The sequence below is a fragment of the Aythya ferina genome (assembly GCF_964211825.1).
Source record: "Aythya ferina genome assembly, chromosome: 3".
NCBI classification, from domain to species: Eukaryota; Metazoa; Chordata; class Aves; order Anseriformes; family Anatidae; genus Aythya; species Aythya ferina.
In genome coordinates, this window is record NC_140298.1 from 18,123,363 (window position 1) to 18,134,150 (window position 10,788).

General features: G+C 39.2%; 1 protein-coding gene across 2 annotated transcripts in view; it reads left to right on the forward strand.

Annotated features, from left to right (window-relative positions):
• PARP1 (poly(ADP-ribose) polymerase 1) overlaps nucleotides 1-7,552 on the forward strand; it is a 28,412-nt gene extending 20,860 nt beyond the window's left edge. The window contains exons 15-23 of one of the 2 annotated variants that reach the window (XM_084515355.1): nucleotides 35-118; nucleotides 1,028-1,150; nucleotides 1,559-1,687; nucleotides 2,372-2,470; nucleotides 2,990-3,142; nucleotides 3,395-3,522; nucleotides 3,886-3,947; nucleotides 5,003-5,117; nucleotides 6,715-7,552. In XM_084515355.1, the coding sequence (XP_084371481.1) occupies nucleotides 35-118; nucleotides 1,028-1,150; nucleotides 1,559-1,687; nucleotides 2,372-2,470; nucleotides 2,990-3,142; nucleotides 3,395-3,522; nucleotides 3,886-3,947; nucleotides 5,003-5,117; nucleotides 6,715-6,796 (975 nt within the window). In that variant the 3' untranslated portion in view covers nucleotides 6,797-7,552. Of the gene's footprint in view, nucleotides 1-34; nucleotides 119-1,027; nucleotides 1,151-1,558; nucleotides 1,688-2,371; nucleotides 2,471-2,989; nucleotides 3,143-3,394; nucleotides 3,523-3,885; nucleotides 3,948-5,002; nucleotides 5,151-5,277; nucleotides 5,695-6,714 lie in introns of those variants that run through there. The other variant, XM_084515354.1, reaches the window with a different exon arrangement.
• Nucleotides 7,553-10,788: the final 3,236 nt, after the last annotated feature.

A 10,788-nucleotide genomic window follows, 5' to 3' on the forward strand; every position in this document is an offset into this window, starting at 1 on the left:
GCAATCCTGTTTTAATTGTTTAAATCTTCATCAGATTGACCTGCAGAAGATGCCACTGGGAAAACTGAGCAAGCGACAGATCCAGAGCGCATACTCCATCCTTAATGAGGTTCAGCAGGTGAGTGTGAAAGAGATGTTAGAGCAAGAGTTCTGAGCTTGGAGTGGGGTGAATGCTGAGGGGTGTATGAGTGTGTGTGGTTTCTTTCCTAGTCTATAGCTTAAAAGGTAACGGAAAGAGGTTGCATCTATCTTAAAATAAAAGGGGAAAGCCTTTTTGTTGAAAGTGAAATTATTAGTGATTTAGGAAAAGATCTGAGGTGTTTCTAGGTAAAGAAGATGATGTGGTTTCCATGGGTAACTAGTTCTCTTCACTACTGTAAATGTTTAGGTAGTATATAGATAGGTATCTTTCTAGCTTTTCTAGCACAAAATTCAGGCTGAGACAGACTTGCTGTTGACATAAATGACAGTGGAGCGAATTAAACTGGTATCTTGGTCTAGCAGTGAGCTGGAGTTTTCACCCCAGAGGAGTCTGACTATGAGAATAAATGTCTGGTTGAATCAGAAGAATATTTACACATTTATCTGGACCGTTCTAAGAATCACTGCATAGTATTTCCTGAACAGCTTGCAAAAGTGTATCAGCATACCCCCTTTTCTTTTTTTGTCATGGACTCCTTGGGAAAGCATAGATACAAGAAGTTATTTCAATTGCTAGAGTACCTAGCTGAGCGTGTGCACGCATACCTTCCACATGTAGACTTTGTTTTCTGGAAAGCAAAATAGTCCCTATTAGATTTTTCTAATACCAGAAGTTCTGTATATTTCTAGGTAGATACAGCGACTTACTACGTGCAAACTGATTACATACAATTGCCCCTTTTACTCCTGTGGGAGTTCAACATTAACATGATTTCTATTGCTGCTTCTATTTATTAGTTCTCAAGTATACTGTGTGTGTCTGTTGCTATGGAGCCTTATTCTGCCATGCTTGATAATTTTCTTTAATGCTTGTTTTCTTGTGTAGGCAGTTTCTGACAATGGTTCTGAATCTCAGATCTTGGATCTCTCCAACCGCTTCTATACTCTGATTCCTCATGACTTCGGGATGAAGAAACCACCTCTCCTAAATAACTTAGAATACATTCAGGTAATGATAAGAAACAATACGCTGTTTGCAGGCAACAGATCTAATACCAGACATCTAACGCAAAAACTTTTTGAGGTTTGAAGATTTGTTTTAACCTCACAAAAGCATGAGGTTAAGCTTGAGGTTTTTTTCAGAATATCTTTTTTGTATATGTGCACATATATATAATCCGCGTATTTATACACATAGATATAAGGTATCAGGAGGTATGTTCTATATCGTGATCTATTTTTATGTGTGCGTGAATATCCATAAATACATTTTCATGTATATATGTAAAAGGCGGTCTTGTTAGGTGCCAGTGCCTGGCATGTGCTTCACATACGTTTTTATAATTTGGGGGTATTGCAGAGATATTCTGAACGTTGCAAGGGCACAAATAAAAAAAAAACTCTTTAAATTATTCAGGCTAAAGTGCAGATGTTGGACAACTTGCTTGATATTGAGGTTGCCTACAGCCTTCTAAGAGGTGGAAATGAAGATGGAGATAAAGACCCAATTGACATCAACTATGAAAAGCTCCGAACTGATATTAAGGTAAAGGAAATGAGTGACCAGGAATGCAACCTGACATCTTGTTGGTTTGGAGTGCAACAGATCAAGTAAACTTTTTAAGTGGACAGATGTATTGGTATGAGTTCAGTAAGGGCCACTGAGATGGTTAAGGGACTAGAACATGTGTTGCACAAGGTGATACTAAGAGAGCTTATGCTTTTTAACCTGTAGGAAAGAAGGTTTGATGGGTATCTTACCAATGTGTATAAATAATAGGTTGTGGAAGAGAGTAGAAAAGACAGGGAATCCACTGACAGCATGAGAGGCAATGGGAACAAATTGAAATACAGGAAATTCCATTTAAACTTTTTTTTACAGCAAAGGTGGTCAAACACCAGAAAAGGTTGCCCGGAGAGGCTGTTGAGGCTCCATCCTTGGAGATCTTCAAAGCGTAACTGGAGTCAGCCCTTGGCAACCTGCTACAGCTGACCCTGCTTTGAGCAGGGCTATTGGAAGTCATGTAGACTTCCAGAGCTGCCTTCCCACTTCACCCGTCAGCCATTCTCTGCTTAAGTGCTCTCTGTATATCAGTATATCTTCTCTATCTAGGAAAAAAAAATCACAAATGATAAAATGGGGAGTTGCAAGCGTAGGGTGGGTGTCCTCATCTTATAAGAAGCCTACTAATTTATATTCTAAAGAAACTTCTCATTTGCCTCTTTTCAGGTTGTTGACAAAGATTCAGAGGAAGCCAAGATTATTAAACAATATGTGAAAAATACCCATGCTGCTACTCACAATGCATATGACCTCAAAGTTGTGGATGTAAGTGTGGCAATACTGTGTTTTTAGTTTGTGAAGACTGGCATCTATGAGCCTACCAATTTGTTTGTGGTTTCTCTTTGAGTACCTTATCTTGTTTCCCTTCTGGAAGGCGTAGTTTGATAGACCAATTGGTATTTAATAGATTAGCAAAAGTTTAGGCAGAGATAAATCTAAGCTTACTGAGGTGCTTCTATTTCATTTTAATTTGCTTCATAAAAAAATAATAATCTTCTGAAACTAAGCCTTGGTTCCTTAAATGATTTTTCAGAAAACTATGGTCTCAGGAAAATGTCGAAGGTAGGCTGGAGAAATAATTAATAACACTGACTGTGTGATCAAGGCTGCTACTTTTGCTAACATGACATAGCAAGCTGCAAATACTGAAAGCCATGTAGATAGTTTTTCATAGCTGATTGGTGTATGTTCTAGACTGGGCAATTTTTAATCTGATTACTTGCATGCAGGCAATGGTTTATTTACTTGTTCTTTCTTTTTCTCCTATCCCATCTTGAATTGAAGATCTTCAGGATTGAGCGCGAAGGAGAGAGTCAGCGCTACAAGCCCTTTAAGCAGCTTCATAACCGCCAGCTGCTGTGGCATGGCTCCCGCACCACCAACTTCGCTGGTATCCTCTCACAGGGTCTCCGGATAGCTCCCCCTGAAGCTCCTGTGGTATGTTAAACTTCTCTAGCTGCCTCCCAGAGATGGTGACTGTCAGAACCTAAATAGGAGAATTTCTGTGGGAAGTACCCAATGTGATCTCTAAGCAGAACAACAATACTGGGTGTCCAGAACAGGTTGCTGGACAGTGTCTACAAGAGCTAGAGGTGCAACTGTGCTCTCCTGGGAGCCCAGCCAGGTGGTTTCAATGCTACCTTTATTAACGTCTCAATTTTTTTATTCCCCCTCCTTTGTTGTTTGCAGACTGGCTACATGTTTGGGAAAGGCATCTATTTTGCAGACATGGTATCCAAGAGTGCTAACTACTGTCACACATCTCAAGCTGATCCCATCGGGTTAATACTACTGGGAGAAGTTGCACTTGGAAACATGTAAGTAACTGATGAAAAGCATTTCCTTACTTAAGGTGCCATGATAGAAGTTAATGTTAAAATTGCAAGCCTCTTCAGTGTGAAAAAAGAGCACTTTGTATTTCTTTAAAATTAAGATGTTTTTTTTTTTTCAAATAAGAACTTGTGGGAGGGAAGGGGGAACATGTTGCAAGTCTCGAATCTTGTCTTAAATGCCAGTATCATTAAAATTCGACACAGAGACAAAGATGAAAGGCCTCTGAATTTCGGAAGAGTAGAATTTAACTCACAATACACTTCAGCTTGAAGAAGTGGTTTTTTTCTTCCACCAAGATAGTTAAAGATGAATTTAAAATGCCATTGTGTGTTCTTTGTGCTATCCAGGTATGAGCTAAAGAATGCTTCTCACATAACAAAACTGCCCAAGGGAAAACACAGTGTGAAAGGTAAGTATTAGCAGTTAGCAGTTGTCACTGGTAATCTGTTGATGGCAAAGTCCCCTTTTGGTTCTCTGCTTAGTGAAAAGAACTATAGGAATTTCGTAGCTGCTGTTCTTCAAGAGTTTGCATAATGTTGCCTTATGATTACATCTGACAATATTTGAGTGTTTTGAGATGGGAGTTAGCACACTAAAGCTGAAGTTAAAGGGCTGTCTCAAGTTCAGCAGGAGACTTTCGTTTGATCAAACACGAGAAAAAGCAATGTGTATTCTCCAACTTCTTACTTTCGTCATAACAATGCTATATACGTTAGTAGAAAGGTGAGGGGTTTGATAGATCAGAGGAATAACTGTTCAGCTTTCAAAGTGCTCTGGAAGCTTGGAGAGAAGGGAAAGGCTAAGAATAAAAGTTCAGGTAGAACAGCTGTTTACATTTCTATCACCAAGAAGTAGCAGTATATTGCGCTGGAAAAAAAAAAAAAGAAGACTGTTGTCTAATACAAACAGAAGAAATGATGATCACAACTATCTTCTGTACAGAGATTGAAAGAGGAGAACGGTAATGTTCGGTAATGAGTGGCTTTGCTTAAACTATTTGTTTCTGAGAGGCTTAAAATTAGTTTCCTAAAATTGAATTAAATATGCACTGAGAAAAAGCTAAATCATATGATTAGGTCAAATTAGGTTTGTAATGAAGAGTTGAAAAACTAAGAATTGATTTGTTAAAACTTTCTGAAAATGTTACAATGTGCACGTATTCATGCTAGGATATGAAAGCTGTAAGTGTAGTCTGATCCATTTTAATCATCTGATCTGTATGACCAAAGCTAACAGCAAAGTGTGCAGTTTTCACTGTAAATACAGCAGAGTACAACTACTGTAAACATGGGGATGCTGGGTTGAGTAACTAGACTATATCCTTTGTGTTCTTTTTAAGATATTTCTGTTCCTGGTCAGCATTTGACCATATATGTGAAGTAATATTTGCCTGGCTGAGTTTCTTTATGTGTGAAGTATGTATTTGCCTTCAAGATTTCTAACTACTATGTTTTCCCCTTCTAGGCTTGGGCAAAACTGCACCTGATCCCACAGCTACTACCAGCCTTGATGGAGTAGAGGTTCCCTTAGGGAATGGAATCTCAACAGGAATTAATGATACCTGTCTTCTATATAACGAGTATCCTTTGCTATCATGTTGGCTGCATGTTGTGTATGAGTGTTGTTGAGTTTAGCGGGATCTTGCTAGTGTCAGTCAGGAGTTCTTGCCATGGAGTGTTTTATTTCTTTTAGAGCTACTTTTGAGTACTCATTTTTTTTTTTTTTTTTTTTTTTTCAAGGCTGATTTTAGAGATGCCACACTTAAATTGTCATCTGGCAAAAAAAAGAGAAACAGTACACGTAGCAAATAGCTGTTGTCCCAAGGGGACTCAGTAGCTGAAGGTATTGGAGTGGCCTAGGGATGCTGCCAAATAGTACCTTGCCCGGAGACATGCCAGGACAAGAGAAGTGGAATGCAGCCTGTGGTTTCACATCACTCCAGTACGGCTTCTTCCTCAAGGAACATCAGCTTGGCTAGGAGGAGATGGGGGAGCAGGCTGTGTGACTTGTAGTCTCTTATCACACAGCTTCTTTTGTGTTCCCCAAATCCTCTACAAATATTATAGTAAACCTCAAAACGCCTGTCAGAGATGTAGCCTTTAAGTCTCTTTCTAGTCAGAAGTATCCCCAAATCAGCGTGCGTTCTACATTCACGAGAGGTCATGAGAGTAAGTCGTGTAGTCTCTGTGAAAAGACTGGCTACTACTTGCTCACTATCAGTGACACTAATATATAATACTATATAATATGTGTATATAAAATATAACTAATTATTATATATATATAATATTAATATAATATTATATATATATTATTATATATAGCCCAACCTCTGGGCTATGTAGAAACTGAATTCTCCCTTGGTAAATTTTTCTCTTAGAAGCAGTCACAGCAACAGAACTTGCAGCAGTACTGGCTTTATCTTGAATTTTCTTCAGTACTTTATCTGTATTGGTCAGATGATAGGAAAATGCAGTTAATAAGTAATTAAGATAACATGATGTGCATTTACTTCATTTTACCCTGTGTTTAATGGGGATGCTTTTCGTGTAGAGTTGGGATCAGAGGTAAGTTCCTGGACCTAACATGTTACAAAAAATAGGTAAGATGGACTTGAAACTGTCTTCTGAAAAAATATAATGGTACAGTGCGGTCACAAAACATTCTAACGCTACCAGTCGCTGTAGAGCTCTTCTCTGTGGAGATTTTTTTTTTTTTTTGGAGGAGATTATCTTCCAGCACAAAGTCCTTAGCAATAGAACTACACGTAACTTGAGGAATGTCAGGTATGTAACTGAAGATCTCATCTAGGCTATGTTCTTCCACTCTTTAAATAGGAGGAAAGCCACTGTGTGTTATGTCTGCCTGACAGAAATAATGTTCAAGAACTACAGCTCTGTACCTAAGTCAGTTCATGTGCCTGCCACTGAGGTTTCCTGCTACATTATTGATTCTGCACGTGGCTGTTAGTTTCCAGTTTCTAACTGTTACATAAGAACACCTTTGGATTCAAAGAAAAGTAAAACTTAAAAGATTCTGAGTTTAAGCTATTAGAACTGCTTAATCACACAGGCATGTTACAGTATGGTAGCTTAAGTGAAAAGGTGGAGTTTGACTATGTTTTTCTGTGTTACTAATATCAAACAGCTTGAATTGTTCCTTAACATTCTTTCTAGATACATTGTGTATGATGTTGCTCAGGTAAATCTGAAGTACCTGCTGAAACTGAAATTCAACTATAAGACATCACTCTGGTGAACAGTATTTAGAAGCCCTGTTAGAGTTATACTGTAGTTACACTATAGCGTTGACTTCTGACATACTTAAACATTGACTTCTTTTGTCAAGATACCAAGAGCTAAACTACAGAAGCGGTTACTAAATCCTATTTAGTACGACAGTTAGTGGAAGTTTTATATAAATGTTTGGCAACATGTGGACCTGAATTCTGATGAGAATGATTAGCTGGTTTTGTTTTATACCACTTCTAACTGTGGGGCTATCAAGTGTTTCTTTTAATTGAACAAACAAAATTGACAAAAAGTTTAGGAAAAAAAAAAAGACTCAATCTTGTGTTTTTTAGCCAGAGATGGGAAACGTCAAAGAACTTGAAGATGTTTGTGATGTTTGTTCTGTTAAGGTTCCCACTTGATTACGATACCCTTTTTCAGTTTTCATTTGAATAAATGATAAATGTGCATTTATTTTCAGGTAAAAAATAAAAGCTAATTTCATACTAACAGCTTTATGTTTCAAAACTTGCAAATTGTTTTGACTTTGAGTAATGATTTAAATGTATTTGCTGGAATGTTCTTGGAAAATATCATTTCTCTGAAGATCAAATGCCAAACATTAAAAATCTGTAGTCGCATCTCAGGAAGTCACGGTGAAATGAAAATTTTCCACTGAGACTTCATCTGTCAACGGTTGGTGTGGTAAACATGGAAAATGAACTTGTAGCTGTTTGAATTTAGTATTGGCCCCAATAAACCTCTTTTAAATATCTACCTTCAACATGATGTAAGTTGGTTGTTGTAGACTTAAATCTTAATGAAGCCTTAAGTTGACTTTGGATGTAACAGGGCAAGTTTCACTTGCCACGACCTGAAATGAGGTATGGGTATATAATTTTTTTGATTTGTCATTTAAGACTTAAATGTAATCATTTCAATTCCTGAAAGAGAATGTGAGAACTGGTTCCGTTTGCTCAAGGTAGAATTGTTTTCCCACAAACTCCCAGCTTGCAGTTCAGTTTTGGACCAGGAAGTAAAGGTAGATGCCTTTTGATTTTCCCTCTATCACCTGTACTAGAGGTGGCTCAAAGTCCATTCTTGCTCTAAGAATGTCCTGCCTTGAGCAATGGCTATAAGTGTTTGTTATGCTACTGCAACATTGCAAGGAGTACCTTACAACATGCATGTGTTACTCAGTGTTAATTGCAGCACAAACAAGTATATCTAACCCTGCAAATGCAGCAGTAAAAGATAGTGGGATGGGACACTCTGAGGAGGAATTCAGGGTGCTTCTTCTGCTACCATCTTGCCCAAATGGAAGCAGATATACTTTTCTCAAAAGCAGGTTCTGGTGCAATCTGTATCCTTCTTAGACTTTTGCTTAAATGGGCTTAAATTACATAGTGAGGCCACTGAGTATTATACTCTCATTCCTTCTGTTACAACTTTTTCTTTAAAAAAATTTTTTTGCTGCTATGGAGTTACATGCAGCTGACCTTGGTGCCCCTTTACTTTAAAATAAACGCTAGGCTACATCTGCAGAAATGGAAGATGTAGTGTAACCTACAAGGAGAAATATAAAGAAAGATAACTTACTGTTGCTCATTCCAGTGCAGACATACCATACAAGCCAATGCACAGTTTTACAGCAAATGAGATGCAAGTACAGCCTGAATGCAAGAAGAAGGAATGGCTTCCTGAGTTCTGAGAGGAGAAACTACTGCTTCCCCCACCCCCTCATTGCAAATTCTGATTGCATAAGGTTATTAATGCAGGGGGACTCAGACTTCACAAGAATGTGCTTCAGTAACTGAAGAGCACACTCGTGGTTTTTGCTAGTTGTGCTTTTCTTCCTGCTACCAGGGCCTGCCTAGGGTATGTCAGGAAATGACACCCTAGCTGTCTTCTGTCCCTGGGATGTAAGAGTACCTGTACAGTGCTAACAAGGCTATGAACAGATTGATTAGTAGGTGTTGTAGCCACTATCTTAATGTCATCTGCAATAACTGGGGAAAAATGGGAGTGTGGAAGTGCTCTTTGTAGCATTTTGGCACATACTATTAACAGTAATCACCTACCATGACACTCTGGGAAAGTTAATAGCATGACTGAAGCCAATTTAAAGATCTTCTGCCATCTGTGCAAAGCAGGTGAGTCAGCAATACCTAATGACAGGTTGTTAGCAGTGTGCACAGATGTTCTTGGTGTATGTCTATCAGGTGATGTGGAAATTACACAATTATACTGAGTGTGAATTGCAAATTTGCTGGAAGAAGGACACTAAAAATTTGTTTTTCTTTACAGACCATCAAAGGGCACGGGGTACAGCTATGCCAAAGAGTTACGTTTGTGTGACTTTGAAATGGCATGCACAATAGAAATAAAAATCCAGAGATTCTGCAGCAGTCAAATAAGGACAAGATATGAATGATATTTTATAGCAGGAATCCTTATGGCACAGTTTTGATTATTGCCATTCACTGTATTGAAAGGGTAACAGCTTCTGCTCAATATTTTCAAATGCAGCACCAGGATTAACTAGTGTAATACCTACTGTTGGGAGTGGAATCCTACCTTCTGGCCTGGTAATTTTTAAGATGACTGGCAGGAGCTGCCAGCAGTGCTGGTGTTGAAATCCGTTAGCTTTTTTCATCCATTTTCTAGGTTTGTCACAAGGTAAAAACTGTGAAAGGTGTTAGTTTTGGGGGGTTCTAATTTCTTTGTCTCCTAGAAATTCAGGCTCTAAAGAGTATTGCAAAATGCGATGGCATTGTACAACCCCCTTACACACAAACTCTCCCCCTCCTGTGAAAATTCCTTGCCTTGGTCAGCACTTGAGCACTGGGGAGGCTCCAGGCAGCAACTCCTGCTTTCAGCACAAGGAGACCTAATGACAACGTTTACAAAGCACAGCAGTAAAAATCTTGCTAGCGATCAGTGTCTTCTGTCAGCTGTGGAAGTCTGTGTCACCACTCCTAGCTGAGCATTAACATACAACCCCTGGTACAAGGGAAGCTTAGCTGAAATAAATGAGTATCAGTGTCATTAACGCCTTACTGTTCACCCAACCCTGTAAGGTCTTGTCTGCATTGAGTCTTTATTTAGGTGGTGGACATGTTTTTATTAAAAGGGGAAACTACAAGGTTTAATGTTGGGTAGTTTTTGCCTTTGAAATAGCAAATACTGTGTTTTTTTTTTTTTTTTTTTTTTTTTTTTTTTTTTTGCAACTACCTTATTTGGTACATGCCTACACTCTTTGCGTCTATCCACTTTACTTGCACTTTGTGCTGTGCAGTATGGAAAGCTTTTGTTGCAGTATCTTATGGCCCCTTGGGGGTTAAGGAAAAGGAAGGCTGTTCTAACAGACCTGAAAAAGGTTGTAAATTTATGATAAATATGATGTAGGATAATTTGCCTTAGAAATATGTACATTAAATTTTGCCTTATATATACATTCATACTCCATGTACAATGGCCTTATACATACATTCATACTCCATATACAACATACACAGGAAGTTGTGGGGCAATTTCCAAAGGATGTTTTTTTTTCTTAGGAAAATTGAGTTTCGCTTTAATTGTTTAATGATAGGGCTTGTCTCCTGCTCTTCTCAACCTGGCGTAGTGCTTAGTCATAGGAGTTGGTTACCAATTAGGAACACAAAAACTGTATTCTGTATATGCATTTCTGTGTTTTGTGGGTTCCCTAGTTTCAGGGAGATGTTTGTGGTTTGTGTCTGTATAACGAGCGTTCTTGCAGAAACTTTAACATGCGCTGTGCTGTCGGTCCCTGACGGACCCACAGGACTAAAACTACCACACGGAGTGCTCAGGTGTGCGGGGCAGGGCTGCGTGAGGGCAGCCCGTGAGGAGCAAAGGCGCTGCCACCCTTCAGGGCGGACACAACCCAGCCCTCGCCCTGCGCCGGGCGGCTCCTCAGGGCGGCGGGCGGCCGTTCCCGCCCCGCGCAGGCGCCGCCATTTCCCCGCCGCCCCCCCCTCCTCCCCTCACACCTCG